Raw genomic sequence first — 20,317 nt, 5'->3', positions numbered from 1 at the left:
TAAAAAAAAAAAAAAAAAAAAAAACCTTTGGGCAAACTGGAAAAAAAAATAAATTAGCCCTATGTAAAAAAAAAAAAGAGCACATTTCTCCCTCATTCCATTTTTCTGTAACGTTTAGCAAAAATTCAAAATATGTGCCATTTACAAATCCGTAACTCTAGGAACAAGAAAACATGTTTATCTATTTTAAAATGTATACATTGTCTTAAAATAAGTCACTGATAGACTCATACGCTTTTTTCTAGATCAAATAGCTATTTTCATACAATGTTATTTTTTAAAAAGCATTATTTATCTTCACATGCAAATAAGAATAAGTCTTGACATACAATACCATATACATTTTTAGCAAGTTGAGTGCTAGTTTTTAAAAAATCTTATTTGGAGATATTACAGATTCACATGCACTCGTTATAAGAAATAGTACAGAGAAATCCCATATACCCTTCACCTGGGTTTCCCTATTATAACGTCATCTTACATAACTGCAGTAGAGCCTCACAGCAGGAAACTGACAGATAACATCCACAGACTTCATTCAGATTTCTCCAGTTTNGTCTTGACATACAATACCATATAAATTTTTAGCAAGTTGAGTGCTAGTTTTTAAAAAATCTTATTTGGAGATATTACAGATTCACATGCACTCGTTATAAGAAATAGTACAGAGAAATCCCATATACCCTTCACCTGGGTTTCCCTATTATAACGTCATCTTACATAACTGCAGTAGAGCCTCACAGCAGGAAACTGACAGATAACATCCACAGACTTCATTCAGATTTCTCCAGTTTTTCATGCACTTGTTTGTGTGTGCGTGCATTTAGTTCTGTGCAGTTCGATCACATGTGCAGATTCATGTGACCACTCAGCACAGTAAGAGACAGAGCAGTTCCATCACAAGCATCCCTTGTGCTTCCCTTTTATAGATACAGCCACCCCTCCCCCCTTCCCTCTTCCTAAAACCTTGCTATCACTAACTAACCTGTTCTCCATTCCATAGTTTTGTCATTTCAAGAATATTATATATTTGGAATCATATGTAACCATTTGGGTTTGGCTTTATTTACTCTGTATAATCCCCTTGAGATAAACTGAGAGCTTTTAAAAAGTGGCTTGCAAAGAAAGTCTAACATCTTTCCACTGGCCACTTGCGCTTGCCCTTTAGCAAAAAAGGCAGGAATGAGCACTACAAAGGCAAAAAGGTTCTTCACTGGAACGTGAAGTAGAATACCTCAGTACTCAGAGAAGTTGGGAATTCCTTTTCTTCCTTCCTTCCTTCCTTCCTTCCTTTTTTTTTTTTTTTTAGATTGTATTTATTTATTTGACAGAACACACAGGCAAGGGGGGGTGGAGCAGAATTCCTTTTCTGATCAACCTGTTGATCTCTTGGTAGAAGACAGTCATAGTTCTTTTAAAGGGCACGGTCCACCTCCATACGTGTCTATTTTATTTCCAAAGACCATTTCAGTTAATTCCATCTTCCGTTCTCCCTGTTTTCTTCCTCCTTTTTCACCCTGACAAGTTGAAAACAAATTGTTGTGTGAATTAAGTTCTAGACGAGATTTCTCTAAATTGTTATAATCTGACAAATAGAGATGGCAATTTGACGAAAAACTTTTTTTTTAAACCTGAAATTACATGCGTAGAAGAGTTCCTGTCATTTCCATTGGCCTTACAGGAAATGATTAAGGTTGCTACCTCACTAAGAGTCTTGTTTGGATTTGTTTTGCCTCAAAAGTAACTATGAAATGTATCATTCATTTGGATGACCTGAACACCATCCCTTGGGAATTTTATTACATAATAGGAGTTCCATCTCATATCAAGTCATTTGGAGTCCTGATTAACAGTTTTATTTTTAGACAAGTTACGTACATGTAGTACATCACATTTTAAGCTGTAAATAAGAGTTGTTTTTTAATCCATTGTCAGTGTGTCAAGAATTCTAGTACCCCACAAGCAAAAGTTCTTTTAAGGTATTTTATAGATTGACTTAGCATGGCTTCAAAGAAGTAAAAAGATCTTTCATTAATAAATATTTAAATAAATGGAACATAATCTTTTAAAGGAAACTAGCTCACATTTATAGGAATTGCCATACATTTACTGAGAGGAGCTATAATTGACATTATTATTTATCTGAATAAGCTTGAGAAACTTCTTACTATGATATAGGAATAAATAACTACTGACCAAGCTGTGTATCCAGATGTTTATCTGGGCGATTGCTTTCAAGATTTTTTCTAAAGAAAGCGTGGAAATTTAATGTTTTCCCCCTTTGGTGTTACAGCCCTAAGATACACTTGCCTATATACAGGGGCAGATGTTGCTTGCAGTCTGGGAGCAAGGTTGTCACACAGAGGCAGACATAGGAACAAGTCCAGACTCAACCATTAATCTTCATATCAATAACTCAGTCTTTAGCTTCATTTGAAAATTAGGTACAATCAGAATTAATTTTACCTTTGAAAATGCCTTACTAAATGGTAGCATTTATATAAACTGGCATGTTACTGACAGTGAGGATCCAGGGCCTGACAAATTAAGCACTGAGGTATTTACATGTTGGAACGATCCACACATGTCCATATGACTACCAAAAAATGATTATTTAACCATTCCCATTCTTCTTTTTTTAATGATTTATTTTATTTATTATTTTTAGAGATGGGGGGAGAGGGAGAGAGAGAATCTCAGGCGGAGTCCCGCTTGAGCAAGGAGCCCGATGCCAGGCTCAGTCTCACCACCCGGAGATCATGACCGGAGCCGAAATCGAGAGTGAGACCCTTTGACCAACTGAGCCACCTAGGTGCCCCCCATTCCCATTCTGCATACCACACTGCCAGTTGATAAAGTGCCCAGAATGCTGAAGCCTTCATTTGAATCTTAGTGCTGACCTTTCCAGTCTACATTTCCACTTATATACTGAAACTAAAGAAACTGAAATATTAGTCCATCAGCAAATATTGAGCACCTACTATATACCAGCTCTTGTACCAGGCACCAGAAGTGTTTCAGGCATCGTTTTACTTTACTCAGCAACTTAAGTTTGTGGGTTTATTGCTGTTATTCTTAATTTGGGACATAAACTTCCTTCTCGAAGCAGTCTTTAACTGTTATCAGTTTTAGATAGCTTTAAATGTAATATTTAATGATTTCTGAGATTTATGTATTTATAGACTTAGAGATTTCATATTTTCTTTTTTCCCTACCCAGAGGGTTGATTAGGTTCTCAGTAGATTTTGAAATCTTACCTTGCATCTCATTCTGACTTTATAGCCCAGAGCTCTACCGTGAGTTACAAACTTTAATGTTTTCTGGGGCCAGACAGGTATCAGAAGTGTATGAAGCAGGCCAGTGTGAATAAGTAGGGCTCGGTAGGGTCTATGTCAAACTAAAAAGTTTGTGTCCCCCTGTAAACATGAAAAAAAAATGTTTTTAAACCTGTCAAACACAGCCAGAAGCCAAGTTTCCAACATTCTGAAAATTTAGATGCACATAAATTCCTAAGACCATTGATTTTGAAATGCAAAAGTGAAATATCCATTTGCTGGTGACAGTGATATATATTAGTTTTAAAATAAGAAATGCTGGGAACTCTGCTCCATGAATCCATTTATGGTGTGAGGGTGTGTTTATTATTTAGTTTAATATATTGTGGACACCTTTGCATGTCAAATCATATAGATCTGTACCTCCTGTTGTTTAATAACTACAGATTTCCATAGTAAGGGTATACCGTCATATATTTTTCCATTTCCATATTGATGGATAGTAGGGAAAATCTGAAGTACGCCTTGGCATTGTCTTTGCAGATTTGAAGAATTAAGTCTCCCCCCCTTTTCCTTTTGTTTTAAATATTATAATTTGAATAAAAGCCCAATAGAAATTAATTTTAAACTTAAAAGATGATTCTGAGAAAAAGTAGTTTCATATCATTTACATGACTCTTAGGAATCTCAAATTTAATTATATTTTTTTCTCATGAAACAAACACATGTGGCTGAACCATTATGAGGGGCATAATTTCTTGGGCATTAATGACTAAAGGACCCTTATACAATAATATGAAGCCATTAAAGGATTCCATATAAATTAAAGTATATAGTATGTATTTATCAATATTCACATATAAAGAGACAGCTATAAATAGTTTTGTATTACTGAGAACTAATATTCATATTGTAGAGATACTGCATTCCTTGCTTTAAGAATCACTCATTACTTGTTATAGGAAATAGTGGTGCTTTCTTAAAATTTAATCATTCTTACGAAATTACTTGAATTTTGTTCAGATGGAACTTAAGTTTCTGTATTGTATTACTTACTTACAGCAGTAGGATTTTTATCAGATCTCTTCCTGTATAACACTCTTTGTTCTAATTTCAGATTTCATTCTGGTTGAGAAAGGCAGCAAGAAATTCTTACTGGACATGCAGAAAGAGTGTTTCACCTGGAGTATAGATTTCTTTTTCTTTTATCTTCTAAAAAGCTTTTTATGGAAATATAATGCACATACAGTTAGAATATGATTTTTAGTATGGAATCTCGTTCTCCTCCATCTAATATGGGATCCAGTCACATCCCAGTAAATGAGGAATTGTTTATGCTTAGCATTTTTCTAAAGGAGATATTTTATAACTTTAGGTACATTTTCAAAGTGCTGAGGCACTGGGAATGGCATTGGCCGTGTTGGTGGTAGATAGTGAATCAGTGACCTGGTCTCTCTAAATGGTGCTGTGGTAGGCACCAATTTATTCATTTCAGACTTGGCCATCTTAAAGATGTTCTGGTATTTTTTTAGAAGAAAAAAGTATTGGTAACTGAAGAAGAGAGCTTGGCTAACCTGGGACCAGGCACAATTCAAACTGGTACAATGACATTCTCTGTTCTTTATATATAAAGAAGCTGGGCTAGTCCCAGGACTCAGCTCTGGATTAGACCCAACTTTTGGGAAGGTGTTCTTTGCTCTCTTAAAAGAGGCCCAGAAGTATAGAAAATTCAGCTTGCATTTCTGTAACTTATAGGGAAATGAGTGATGTCATGGTTTTTAAAAATAAAATCAAGTTAATTATGGATAGAGAAAAAAATTAAGAAGTGAACATTTAGCAATGTTTTACAAAAGGTATAAACAAACATATTTACTTGGAAATGTAAATTCATTGGACCTCAAAAATTTTAATTCCATTATTTACCTTAGATTATTCACTGAGGTTGAATCTATGTCTTTTGTCACACACAGCTCCTCCTCTGCCCTCCCAAAATAAATGATCGTGCATTTGGGTTTAACAGATGACTATTATCGATTCTTCCTTTAACCATTGATAAGTTCGTTCTTGTTTCTAGTTAATTTGTTTAGGTTTGAATAATTTTTGTAGGATAAAAAGTTATATATAATTTATTGTTTCCCCTTTATTTTTTCTAAGAAGCTCATCAACTAAATTTTTCTTCTGTTTAGTGATGTGACCGGTAGCGTCACCACTTTTGTTAGTTTTTCAGTGGAAAATATGTATATTAAAGTAATAGTGATAACCTATAAAAGTCCAACTCTGAACATTGTTGGAGTAGTTAAATGTAAAAGCATAATGAATTTTGGTTTTCCTCTGTTTATTTATTAAGGCAAACATATCCGCTCCCCTATATATATTAAATAATGGAAACGAAATCATATGCCAAATTCTCATTCTTTAAAAAAAAAAAGTCTTCATAAAAATTTAAATAAATAAAAACCAGAAAATGGCATTAGTAATAATTTAGAGTGTGATTGAAATGAAAAGCCTAGGAGTCATTTTTTTACTTTCAAAATTTCAAGATTTATATTAAAAGAATCCTTGTCTTCTTTCAGATAAATTTGCGCCTCATCTTGGTAAGCGGGAAAACAAAAGAGTTCCTGTTTTCTCCTAATGATTCTGCTTCTGACATTGCAAAGCATGTGTATGACAATTGGCCAATGGGTGAGTGGTGTTTTCTCTTGAGAATGAATGTTAATTCTTTATACCTTACCTTGTTTCACAAACATTTTGAAAAAAAGTTGTAAAGATTTAAAAGAAAAACAAATAATTGAGGGATTAGTCTTGACAGTTAAAGGGGAAGGAACACTGTATCCATCCCTAGATTTTGTTCTTCAGCTACCTCATTGCATAAGGAAGGAGCCAGTATGCAAAATCTGCCTTTGCCTTAGAACCCTTTTAATGTGAATGGAAATTGTTTTTTGAAAGAAAAACACAAAGTAGCTAACACATGCACACAACTTTCATATCAGTAAATCTGTTTATACCAAAACACAAAGTAAAAGGAAAGAAAAACTATTTTTAACAAATTATAATGCATTCTCATTGGTCTATCTATAACCTATTTAAAATTGAGTTTGCATGTGNCTGAGTTTGACACGAAGTTACTTTCTAATTCATGTCACTTCATGTGTCCTCTGAACTACAAGAGCGAGAAGGTATAAAATCCATTTATGCATTGCATTTTCAAGCTAGTATCNTTGAGTTTGCATGTGTCCTCTGAACTACAAGAGCGAGAAGGTATAAAATCCATTTATGCATTGCATTTTCAAGCTAGTATCCATGACAAACAAAATTTGAGGAAGTTGGGGAATGGTATTCCTTCCTTTCTCTGATTCTTTTCCAGGTAATAAGGCTTTGTCTTGCCATCCTAAAGTGAAAATTTAGCTTGTGGTTTTTCCTTTGAACTTTCCCTAAATCATCTTTGTCCTTTTTAGGGCATGTATTATAGTAATATGAATGTTTCAGCTGATTTAACTTAATTTTACTAGCCAAAGCAATTTGGACTTTTAAAGGACAAGACTCATTTCAACAAAGAACACAGTATATTCAAAATGAATCAATCAGATCAGTGTTTCTCAACCTTAAATAATATATGGAACTGTAGAGGAAGAAAATTCTTGTAGATTTCCTAGTGCTGACTTAAATTATTTTTATTACAGTGGTTTTTCTTTTAGAGTTGAAAACATAAAACTCAATTTAAGATGCTTTATCCTTATTAACTCATACACAACCATAAAACTAAAACAGATCTAAAAAAATGCAAATATAACTCTAAAACCAATAATGTTCAAATTAACAACATTAGTGTCAGACGATATATTTTTGCTAAAAGCAGCTCATTGCTTGCACCATGAATGTAGTACTGTTGAGTTTGGCATCCCTGTGCTCCTGCTTGCTGTATGAGGACCCAGTTATCTGCAGATTCACCACAAAACCTTCATTCACACAGTGTACGCAATTGTCATTTAGTCTTCACTTTAGCAAGAATGCATTGTTTATGTATTTAGTCAACCTCTGTTCTTTTCTTATTCGCCTCTTGACAATTAAAAAGTACTGCTTGGCGCCAGTACAATCATAAACTGCATATGTGGGCAATAAATCCCAAGACTGTACTTGGTTATAAGGTGATTATTTGAATTATCTAGATAATCTCTTCCAGATTATCATTAAAATGAAAACACGATTTAAAAATTCTTAAGGAGGACTTTCAGAACCTAAGAATATGGCTCTATTGTTCGTGAACTGAGGATTCATAGACATGCATTTAAGAAACACTGATTTGGACAAATACTTTCAAATGACTGGATCTTTCTTCCATTGATAACCAAGGGACTAGTCAATGTTAGTTCCTAAATCAGGCAGGGACTAAAGCAAAAGGTTGGAGGGTAAGGTAAGAAGGAATTCCAGAAAAGCTGAAGTAGACTAAACTTGGGGCTCTTAGAATATGGGACTTTCCTTATAGCCAGGTGCGACAGTAATTATCACTAGGAAAAGCATTTTTAAATACCTAATAGTGATGTTCTACTAAATATGACCTAGGAGATTACTTTTGTGATTTTGGGAAGAGAGGACAAAGATCAGTTTTGACACCTGTGGTATTGTAGAAAACACAAAAAAGGGCAGTTCCTTTCAAAAATTTATTTTTTGGGGGCAGCATTATAACTTGTGGGGAAAAAAAGTACTTTTACCTTCATAATTGTTTGACTTAGATATTAAAATCACTTTTAATTCCTTAAAAATCCTGATTAATAGTAACCGAAGGTAGGAGTGAAGTACAGGTGTTTGCCATAAATAGTGTCCCAAATGAATGAACCAGCCATCTATCAGCGTTGGAAATTGATTGCATCAATCCCACATTACTTATTTTCACACACAGTTTTTGAGCCCAGCATTTCCTAAGTTTGTCTCTTCTACCCAGCAATTTTAGACAATGCAGGGAATAAAAATGAATAAAAATCAATTTTTATTTTATCTAAAAAATTTAAAGTAGCAATCTAGTTCTACATTTTATCTCATAATAGGTCAGCAAATGTAACTATTTATTGGTGCTAATAATGAAAGTATAGTAAATATTAAATCAGAAGAAAACACTTGGTGCAATATATTTTTGGAAAGAGTTTTCCTTGGTCTACTCTTAGGCAGTTTAGTGGAATATAGTTATTGGTGGAATAGGTCTTACCAGCTCAGAGGTCCAAAAAAATATCCACTAAATATATGTTATTAGTTGCTGAAATTCCTCCTTAAAGCATTATTCTACTATAGGGCTCTCTAAATTTCAGATCTTCTGCGAGGGAAAGGTAGAGAGCATATTAAACCCAGTGAAGTCTGTGGAAATCACAACACTCTGTATGAAATAATGAAGTATGTAACTTCAGGTTTTTGCATCTCAAAAAAAAAAAGTACTTAAAGATTTTTAGAATATTTTTTTTCCAGTGAATTAGACACTGTCATTTGTCTTTATATGTATGGACACTTCCCTCTTGACAAGAAATAGTCTATTAAACAGTAATTTTGGGAGCAGTGAATTCAAAGTAATCCATACTAAAGTGTTAGAGGCTCAGCTGATCTTTCTTCTAGAAGAGGAGGGACCTGGGAGCGCTTGTGTCAGAAGGCAACAGAGGCATGCAAGTGGGGGAGGACGGCCTGGGAAACAAAGCACCAGGGGCTAGAGAAGAAGGGACTCCGATTCATTTCTCCTGTCCCATTTCTGTTGTGCTGAGTCAGTGGGAGGCACGCTTATCAAATTCACATTCATCATTTGAACACTCAAAAGGAAAAGTGCTTTGCTTACCTCTTTTCTGTCACTTCTCTTTAGGATATTTTAAACTCATCCTTGTATTGACAGATCCTGGTAATAGGAGCTTCTTTGGGAAACAAACACATGATATAAGAATTCTTGAGAAAGATGATAATGGAATTCTCAAGTCTTTGTCACAACCAGAGCTTAAATTATTCTATCTACCAGCTAGTGAAATCACTAACCCTGTACCCTATCACAGCATCAGTGTCCTTAAATCATTATTTTAACAGAGTAGTATTCCCTGTTTCACTATAACATAAGTTGTACACAAAATGAAATATTCTGCTACCCATCCTACTCACCAGTTTTTTAAATTTTCTGTATGTACTTTCCTAGCATATTTGTTGTAGTACCTTCTAATATATGTTATTTTTCAGGTTTCTTCTTCTGAGTATTTTGGGTAAAGTGAACTTAAAGTTGTATCTTCTATAATGTTTATCACTTGGCTTCAGAAGACAAAGTAATAAATCAATACTATCCAAAAGTAAACATTGTTAATTTTTTTGTTATTTTAAAAATTTGTGTTCTCCAGTTTTACTGAGGTATAATTTTTTTGTTCTCTGTATCAGTATATTAAAATCTTTGTTAACTTATTGTCTCTAGCTTCAAATATATATTTTAGCAGGTAGAAATATTAGAACATTATAATATTCTCTGTTAATTACCTGAAATAGTAATTAATTTTCAAATGACATTTCTCTTTACCTAGGATTAGATTTTTCCCAACTCACTCATTTTAATCTTTAAACTTCAGGACTATAAACAATGCAATAATACCTTAACTCTGTCTTGAAATGCACCTAACAAGGTCACTGCTTCTTTTCAGACTGGGAAGAAGAGCAGGTCAGCAGTCCAAATATTCTCCGACTTATTTATCAAGGACGATTTCTGCATGGAAACGTCACATTAGGAGGTAATAGTCACCTTTATAATGGGATTTAATGTCCGACTCATGGCAGCGGCATTCATTTGTTTGTTTCAATGCCGTTGGCTGATCTTACCAAAAAAAAATATTATTTCAAACTCACGAATTCTGCCTATTTTGGTAACTCTACTTTTTTTACATATTACATTCTGTTAAATTTCATTTTAGCACTGTGACAAGTGTTTACTCCCTTATGAAATAAACTCTATTTCAGTAGACGTAGGAATCCATACCTATTATTTTGTAAATGTAATTTTATTGTACTTCTGGGTAATATAAATTAGATGTAATATTTTTAAGTTAAAGCCAGACACACAAAGTAGGCAAAGTTTATGATAATTGGTTTTCAGCTTGACTCTGTTATAATTGCCCATCGTGAAGAACAAAGGTAAATGACTTGTGTTAGAGAGACCGCGTAGGGTAGGCATTAAAAGAGCAGATTTAGAACCGGGTTATCCTAATTGTATCCTGGCTCCACTGCTTCCTGCTATGTAATCTTGGGGAAGTTACTTAACTTTTCTCAGTGATAAAGTGGGCTAACAATAGTGCCTACCTCCTAGGTTAAGAGGGTTAAATTATATATTCAAACCACTTAGAACAGTGCTTGGCACACAATAAACACTTCTTTGGTATCACTGCTCTTTATATGTGATTGGAGAAATGTAGCTCAATAGTGCCCCCTTATGGGGTACCTTCTCTACCATCAGCAAGGTTTGTTTTGTTTTTGGTACCTGTGTTTCAAATATATTCTGATAATGAGAAATTTGTAGGCAAATGAAGTGATCTACTTTAATATTTCTGTTTAAATATACTCTGACTTTTTTTCTCTAAACCCAACAGTGAAATGATCAATATATCTGGGTGCTTGATAAAGGTTGAAAAACATTCAACTATGTGTTTTTTTTTTTTTTAAAGATTTTATTTATTTATTTGACAGAGATAGAGACAGCCAGCGAGAGAGGGAACACACAAGGGGAGTGGGAGAGGAAGAAGCAGGCTCATAGCGGAGGAGCCTGATATGGGGCTCCGATCCCGTAACGCCGGGATCACGCCCTGAGCCGAAGGCAGACGCTTAACCGCTGTGCCACCCAGGCGCCCCTCAACTATGTGGTTTTTTGGTCACAATTTTTCTTTTTAGTTACCCTGTGTTCTTGAATGTGAATAATAAAGGAGACAGTACACAGGGTCATGGTAACCATCTTCAAACACTTGAATGGCTAGTGTGGAGAAGGCATAGGCTAGCTTTGCATGGCTTGAGACTTGCTCTGAGTTAGACTGAGGACCAACAGCTGGGAATCAAAAGCAGATAGATTACTGTTCAGTACAGGAAAGAATTATTAGAGCATGTCAAGCTGCCTAAAAAAAGAATAGACCACTGAGGGAAAAGAGTGAAATCCTTGTTACTGGTTGCATACAGGCCATGGATGGGGTTCATTTTGTGGATGGTTAAACCTGGAGATGTGGGCATTCTTTGCCAGTCTTACAATTTTGTGGTTCCAGTAAGTTTCAGGTTTAATTTTTTTTGTTACCAATTTTCTTAAAACATATCCCTGAATCCCTTTTTTTGAGATATAACTCTTTAGTTCCATAGAATTTCAGTCTACTAAAGAAAAGGTGAGATATCAGTCTTAACTAAGGATAAAGGAAATACGCTACAAGTTTGACACTCAATACATTGCAGTTCATCCTTTCCCAAAATGTGGTGGAGACTGTGACATTCAATCAGAAATCAGCCGGGATACTTATTTTGAAACGCAGATTTCTGCATGCTGGCTAGTTGGAGGAGAGCTCTCTCTGTCTCTCTCCCTCCTTTTCTCCCTCTTTCTCTTTTTTGGTCTCTTCTTCCTTCCCTCCCCTTCCCCCTTTCTTTCCCCCCTCCCCTTTTCACCATCTCCCAGTCTACTACTGAATTGAAATCCTGGATGATTTTTATGTGAGGTTGAAAACTCCTATTCTGGAGGCACCTGGGTGGCTCAGTCGGTAAAGCATCTACCTTCTGCTCAGGTCATGATTCCAGGGTCCTAGGATCCAGCCAAGCATAGGGCTCCCTGCTCTGAGGGAAGTCTGCTTCTCCTCTTCTCCCTCTGCCCCTCCCCCCCAACTTGTACTCTCTCTTGCTGTTTCTCTTTCTTTCTCAAATGAATAAATAAAATCTTTAAAAGAAAAAAAGAAAACTGTTCCAGATATCGTACAGAGTCATAGTAGAAAGCAGAAGCACATCCACAGGGAAAGAAAGCCTTTTAAATTCTCGTATCCTTCTTCCTTTCCCTTCTTTGGTACTGTTAGCATCTATATCTGCTATTTCCAGTTAAAGTTCAAATGGAGAAAAAAATAATAATCCCCATCAATCAAATTTGTAGTTTCAAATGGTAAGCCACTCAGCAGCTTTCCAGGCCTGTCCACACTTCTCTAAATGTACATCTCTGTTCACTTACCTGTTTCCTGAGATCTGTCTTCCTTGTTTTCTCAAAAAGATGATGATGATGATGAGGGTAATATTTACTGCATGTTTTCTTTGTGCCAAGCCCCGAACGAAGCACTTTCCATGGATTGTTTTCATTCAGTCAATACAGCTGTAAAGGGCAGGTGATAAAATTACTCTCTCCGTTTGGGTGGAGAAAACTGAGGCTGGGGGAGCAGGTAAATGACTTGCTCATGACTCAGCTCACATTGGCAAGTAGTGGAGATGTGATTTTCAACCCGGATCTGGCTTACTAGAGTCCAGGAGATGATAGGCGAGTGATACGCAACTCTTAAGTTCAGTCAGTCTTTCCCAATATACTTAATGAAAAATTTTATAATATAAAGTTTTGTTTGCATTTTAATGTTAAATCGACCCTAGGAGATTATCCAAAAAAGGCCCTCATCTTATTCCATCTATTAATGGGCCATCATACTTCATTTGAACTTGAAGAGTAAAGAGAATAGACCAGATAATGGCCGGCCAACTTTAATAAGATGGAAACTCACCTTGATTACATGAAATATGAATAATATTGGAGATATTTAAGACTCTTTTTTAATCTACATGTTAACCATCATCCTTCGGAGCAAGGTAAAAAGTAGGTAGCAGGAGGGTCGTACTTGCTAAGTAATGATCTTAAGCCCACCTTGAGTTTGTAGTTAGTGAAGAGAAAGTAGTTCTGGATGTCAGAACGAAATCATCTCAACTATGGAAATAACCTTATAAGTTAGTTATACTGGCTGCTTTTAATTTTACACACAGAATAACAAAGAGATTCACCACGAAACTTAATGTCTGTGTTTGCTTAAGTGGTACATGGATGCATGGTGTGTATCATGTTGTTCTGTGTCTGAAATATTTCATAAAAATTTTTTATTATGAATGAGAAAAGTCTTTTAAATTAAGACCTGATTAGAAAACAGTGATTATTAATAATGCCAAGATAGTGATTCTCTTAAAGTAACCTTTAAAAAAAAATTATTTTTTCATTGAATAATATAGGGTTGAGAATAAATATTTAAAATTAAAAACTTAATTTTGTTTGTTTTATTTCTACATTATAGTGGCCTGTTCAGTGCAGTAATTTTATTAGGTGACTGCATATATTAGATAATTAGATTCAGAAACAAATGTCTCTTAATTAACTAAACTTTTCCTAATCTAGAAAAGGTATTCTCAAAAACTTCTTTTAGTTCCTTTTCTCCTCTGAAGGTTATCTCCAGTGTTAATTATGAATTTTCTCTTGTCCCCTTCCTTCAACAGTATGGATATTGGTGTCAGACTAATGCCTATAGCTGGGCAGAATAATTTCTGAGTTGTTTCTGATAATATGAACCTGATTTCATTTTGTAAGAGATGCTCTAACCGGTAAGAAGTTCAGTCTGTTGAGGAGGTCCTACAAAAAGCAATCAGTTCTTTAAATGGTTTCAGTTCTGACTAGTGATTGCAGGTCAGTATATATGTTGACAGACTATCTTCTGCTTTTCCCATAGCATTAAAACTTCCTTTTGGCAAAACAACGGTGATGCATTTGGTGGCCAGAGAGACGTTGCCAGAGCCGAACTCTCAAGGTAGGCTTCACACTGCAGAGGCTTCTCACTCAAGCCACGGAGACAGGCACTCAAAAATGGTTCCATGTCTTTGGACCTTCTGAGGGAAAGGAAGTTTTCATTGTTTATGAACAGAGCTTGTTAAGCAAATAACCAGACATCCTGGAAACGGGCTATAATTAAAACACGCTATAATTATAATTATAGCTTTTTAATTAAAAAAATTGTGAACATTAAAAAAAACTCTTATTATGTTTGGATGCCACCCCTCCCCCCTCCTCCTGATTTGAGCATTTTTATAAACAAGGCTTTTTTGCATTTTCTCCAGGTCAGAGGAATCGCGAAAAGACTGGGGAGAGTAATTGTTGTGTAATCCTGTAAACACTGTCTGCTACGTGTGCTGTGATGTAGTCTTTGTCTTTCATGCTGCTGGGACGGAAGAGACCCAGCATAGCTTCAGAAACCCTTAGGAATGAGTCCGCCTGTAAATCCATGGAAGTGAATGATCTCATGAACACGGTCATCTTCTCTCATCAAAGTAAAAAGAACCAAGAACATTTTCCACTACGATTTTTTATTTCTAGTATCTTTGTTTATGTTGAGCAATTTTAAAATATATTGGTTTTTGAATGCTGTCCATCTCCAGGGGCAAAGTTAACAAGTTTTCTTTCCTAGCAGAAGCCATTTTGCTGCCACAGAAATTTTCATCACCAGAACTAACAAATCAAGTGTTTCAAATATAGTTTGCACTAAAAAAGATTGACATTATTTTCTTCATCAGCAGAATTTACAACATGGCTTATGGCACCTAGAAATGCTCAGAAGTACAATATTCCACACTGGAAAACACTCAGCAGTTAATGAAGTTAATTAGTGGGCCAACTGGAGAGGGAAAAATGGAAAAGAAACTCAAATGGGTGGATTCTATCAGAGTCAGCCGTGGTGGCCGCACTGGCACAGAATACAAAACTGAGTGTGACTATTTTCACTGCAACAAATGAAAAGACAAAATGTGTCTGTTGTTTAAAGCACTCAGCAGAGAGCTGATGAAACAAATTGCTTTTCCTTTCACACACGCACTCCTCAGTCACGCGGTCACCGAGTGCTTGTCCACACAGCACAAAAGGGGTGCGAGTGCGCTTCCTAGCCTTAACGGGGGAGGGTCAATTCCATACTCGTAGACTTGCATTGCCATGCAGAGATAATAGAAAACCTCATTTACTCATCAGTTTTATGTATTTGAAGATCAGCAAATTGAATTTTTCCATAATTATTGCTCGTCTGTAACTGTCCAGTGTCACACATTCATTAGAGTTCAGATGAATTCTTAAAATAATTCTCCATAGTAACTAATTTTGTTTCTTTATGTACTTTGCATTTGGTATTAGTGCTTGCAATTGAATTAAAATCAAAAGCTGACTTTTAAGGCATATTACATGATTAAGGATGCCATTCTTTTGTTTTGTACCAATAATTTAAAAATTGATATGCTAAAAGAATTTGCACAGCACTAAAGCATGAGCTAGTTTCATCTAAACCTGTAAAAATATTAAAGATTTTATATTTTTTCACTGGGAAGAAATTCTTCCTGGATGAAATTACAAATGTGTAGAATATATTTAATAAAAAACTTATAAAATACCTAACTATAGAACTTAAATATAGATTGGCGTGTAGTATATAGAACAATATTCCATATAAATAACTTTAGCCTTTATAAAAATGAAGTTGCAGGCTGACATTATGTTCTATACTTAAGTAAGTGTCCATGGCCCTTAAAAACATTCAGTGTAAATGGTTTCAGATGGTCAGCTTTGTCTAAAGGTAATCAGGTTATTTTATTCATTGTCAATGCTTTGATGAAAGGCTTTATATGCAGTAGATCTACAAAAATATTGTTCATACTGATCAGAATTAAATTTGTATAGAGCAGAGTTTTAAAACGAATGTAAATAGCACTAAACATTTTCTTTCTGCAACCTGTACTTATAGATTCTTTCTGTAAACTAAAAAAAAATACCCTAGCGCATCTCAGTGGTAATAGTAAAGGTCTTGATTAAGTAGGTCATTGTTTAAGCACCGTCTCATCCTTGTTAAAATTTGTTTTCTACTTTTATTTCTGAATCTTTAAGAAATTTGTTTAATATTCTGTTGTTAGTTTCAGGAGTATTTAGAGTGTATCTTTGATATTTAACCTGGTTAATTTGTGCACAGAACAATAATGGATAGCATTATGCAGTCTCTGTTATCACTAAAATGTTGTACTCGAATGTTAAATATTTATATGCTTTGTTGACTAGCTTAAATGTGAATTCCGTTAGTGTTGACTGAAGAGGAATCTGATAGTTACTTAATTGGGCAATTAAGCCATTTATGGCTCTATTCTTCTTTTGTAAAACAAACGACTGGTAATTATTTTTAATACTTATTTTAATTCTAATTACTCTTCTGTCTTTCCAAAGTTAAAGACTATCAGTTAATTATGATTGAATTTTTATGATGGTTTAAAAAATAATTCTCTGTTGGTTTTCAGTATATTTTTCTGTGTGTTCCCATGTTATAAATTTTCCCTTTTACAAGACCTCAATTTAAAGTTTGCAAAATGGATAAACCAGTTCATTAGTAGAGAAGGAATTATGTCACTTAATTCCTGATAGCATTGTTGTGCAAAATGGAAAAAAAATAAAAATAGCAGTAAAATTATATACTGAAAACACCAAAAATTTAGATGCCTTAATAGTATATCCATGAAAATACTCAACTATCCCTTTGAAAATAGTTCCTTGGACTGCCTGACGTTAAAATATGATTAATCGTATCCAAGGCTACTATCGAAGAGCCCTCTGCTCACTTACCGAGAGGTAAAGGCTGCATAGATCCAATAACGTGAATAAAGCCTGAATTATGGGCCTGTGACCCTGCCCAGCGCTTGGTATCTAACTCACCGCTTTTACCTAAATTATCCTCGACTTTGTTAAGTGTTCTGGACAAGGCAAAGCTTTTCTTCTTTATTAAAACCTCAGCATGTCTCCTTGATCTGAATTTTTTGCTTTCTGTTCAAGATAGGTTGTATCTTATCCTATCATGAAAAATAGAATATCTAACATCGCCAGTCACATTAAATGAGGTTTTCTCATAACAAACATTTATTCTTAGTTTTATGTCATCTCTTGACCAATGTTGCAGTAATTTCTGTTAGCTGATTGTGTAAACAATGTTTAATGTGAAAAGAAATTAAAACTTTCTTCATCTGTTGTAGAATATTTTCTTCTTTTAAATGACTTCTATTTGTAATTTTGGTGTATTTCCCTGTTCTTTGTCTCTACTGCTTTTCTCTTTTTTCCTCTTCAATTTATTTTATTACATTCTCTGGTAAAATCACACTGCACCAGCCTGTATTCTTTCATTTTAGCCAGAATCAAAGAGAAATGACCAATCAGAATTTAGCATGCCTTCACACCGTCCTTATGGGCATTGTCACAGGCATGTCTTCAGTTTTTTTCCATTACCATTTTGTAATATAGTCGCTTGTTAGCTGAACAGCAAACAGCGGGGTGTGGAGGGCTTGAGAGAGGAGTGTATAACCTAGAATTTTGGCCGAAACAGAACTGCAGGCCGCTGGCTGCTGTCTAAGCATGGTCTCCTGGCCTGCGGTCAGTGGGGTTCTTGGCTGTGGCAGCAGGGGACCACTCTGACCCCCACCCCCTACCTCAGCCTCTTGGTGCGCTTTCTTCCCAAGACTATAACACACGTGAAGCTTTTTTACAGACTTGGTGGGAGGGGCTTGGCTTCCAGAGTTCACCAGCAAAATTAAGTGAGGAACATGTAATAGTCGAGTTTACACCAGCACTAGAATATGAAAACCTTTCACTTATTTGATGGTCTTTGACAATGCTGTCAAATGTTCATCCTTTAATATTATTTTGTATGTTCTGCCTGTTTTTCAAAATCACAACTTTCAAGAAATACAGCGTAGGGGCGCTTGGGTGGCTCAGCTGGTTAAGCATCTGCCTTTGGCTCAGGTCATGATTAGGATCCTGTTCGACCTGCTTCTCTCTCTGCACCCTCCCCCCGCAAAGCTCACTTGCTCTCTCTCTCTGTCTGAAATAAATAAAATCTTAAAAAAAAAAAAATACAGCGTAGACCTAGGAAATCAACAGTGGAGAAAAGGGAATGTCAGTCTCTCCTATGATCGAACCAATGAGAGAGGTAAACACACACATACGTTTCTTAAAATGTCTTTGATTTGTTTTTGAGTTGTGAGAATCTATCTGTGTTTAAAGTACGGTTATTGTGTGTTCAAACATTCATTATCTGATTTTTATTGTTTACACTTCTTGAGCCATATTTTGGTGTGAGAGAAGTCTACAGTGTGTCAAGAGAAGCTATTCAAATAACATGAGGGGACAGAATCTGGAGGGGACGAATGACTGACCATAAGTGGTCCTGGAACCTTAAGGTTCCAACTGGTGCTGCTTTGAGACTGTCCAGACATTCCATGTAACGACACAGTTGGGGGGATTACTCAGTTTCTGTTGTCTGTCCGATAAGACAATTTCCCCAGCAATCTGGAGCCTGGCTCAGGCCCCCGTCCTTATGTCTGTGTCCTCTGGGGACATCGCTTAATGACTTCCACTAATTTGCTACGTTCCCCTCGTGTTTCTCGGAAGCACTTTTTAAACTCTGATCATTTTAACAGTCCATTTTGACTGATACTCAGTCCTTAGATTTCAGAATACCATAAGAATATCTGGACTTTGGAGTCAGGCCTGGCTTCAAGCTGGTGACTTTGAACAAGTTCTTCAATCTGTGGGCTTCAATTTTTTCATATATGGAATAAGAATAATACCTGTTTTGTAGGCTCTTAAGGATTATTTTAAATATTTAGAGCACTGTTTTGCCCAAGAACTTCTATGACAAATGCAAACCCGTTAAATCTTTATGTCAAAAATTAAGTGCTAGGCATCAGCATGTACTCCAAACTTGACAAAAATTGCTTACAAAAATGTCAGAAAAGACATGGACGATTCTATGTTCAGAGACTTCTAAAACGAAGACAAGAAGTGGGGAGATCTTAAAAATAAGCCTAACACTAGAGGAAATGTAGAGGACCCTAATTTACCAATGAGACGTGGCTTCAGATACAGACACCGGGTTCCAGAGCTTAGTTAGACAGTAAGCACAGGACTGGGCATATTAACACAAGGACATAACTGTCAAAATTTGTGGTGGGATTTGTTGACCAAAATGTACAAATACACATAGATGTTGTTCAAAAGAGGGAGGTCTGGTAAGGGTGGGAAGCAGCACTATGTCAAGAGGACACACGTGGAACTTGACAGACTTGAGAGGTGAAGGGGGTGAGGAGTGTCTGTTGATGGGGAGGAGAGACAAAAATAAGGGATAATACTTCAGGTTCAGGCAACTGATTTCTGATTCTACCTCGGGAACCACCGAGGCAAGGTACTGTGCCCGTGGAGCAGGACCTCACTGGAGTTCTTATTCACTGAGACAGTCTGTTGGCTCTTGACTTGCTGGTCATGCCGTCTCATAGCTGTGCCCGCGTAGATTTCTGTGATGACAAAAGTGAGTAAGGCAGACAGTGCGGAGTGCTTCTCCAACACACTCCCCTCCTGCTTGCTGGCTGGGCTCTAATGTTTTTACACAATTTGTCCCCCCCCCCCCGGTGGCTCAGGGAAGTGTGACCTTCTCCCATCACCAGCGCTTAAAGAACCCATTCCCTTCGGTGTGATGGGTTCAGGAGCGAGCCTGGGACCAATCCTGGCAAATGAAACTTGAAGGGAACTCCGCTGATAGAGTTTCTGGGGAAAGTTCTCACGCCCAAGGTGACCTTACAAGAGACTTTGCCCTCTGGACATCATTCTGCGTGGATGTCATGACTGAAGCCACTACGGCCTGGGGACAAGGCCGGCAGCCTGAAGTTGCAGAGCAGGGAGAGAGAAAAACACCCGGCCTCCGAGGACAGCGCAGAGCGTGGTTTGCCCAGTGTGGAGCCCGTGTTCTAGCCTGGAGAGGCCTTCGACTGTATTTGTTGCGGTTTTTCCCCACTTCCACTCAAAGACATCCCTAATGATACATAGAGGAGAAGGCTAGACAGCAACATACACTTCGACTTTATGAAACTAGCTTGCACAAGGATGAGAAAAATTTTGAAGATGATTCCGTGTTCACATCTCAAAAATAAATCTCTGACCAGATAGTCGCAAATTATGCCGATGGCGAAGGAAAACAGGGGCCTCTAAAGACACCATCATGGCCACA

At 36.3% G+C, this 20,317-nt stretch overlaps 1 protein-coding gene across 1 annotated transcript in view; it reads left to right on the top strand.

Annotated features, from left to right (window-relative positions):
- Positions 1-17,293, top strand: part of UBL3 (ubiquitin like 3) — a 69,500-nt gene extending 52,207 nt beyond the window's left edge. The window contains exons 2-5 of the mRNA XM_011219129.3: positions 5,849-5,957; positions 9,923-10,009; positions 13,979-14,056; positions 14,364-17,293. Coding sequence (XP_011217431.1) covers positions 5,849-5,957; positions 9,923-10,009; positions 13,979-14,056; positions 14,364-14,416 — 327 coding nt within the window. The 3' untranslated portion in view covers positions 14,417-17,293. The remainder of the gene's footprint in view (positions 1-5,848; positions 5,958-9,922; positions 10,010-13,978; positions 14,057-14,363) is intronic.
- The last annotated feature ends 3,024 nt before the right edge of the window (positions 17,294-20,317 follow it).

The sequence above is a fragment of the Ailuropoda melanoleuca genome, chromosome 7 (genome assembly GCF_002007445.2).
Source record: "Ailuropoda melanoleuca isolate Jingjing chromosome 7, ASM200744v2, whole genome shotgun sequence".
NCBI lineage: Eukaryota > Metazoa > Chordata > Mammalia > Carnivora > Ursidae > Ailuropoda > Ailuropoda melanoleuca.
This window is presented reverse-complemented; position numbering and strand designations above follow the sequence as displayed.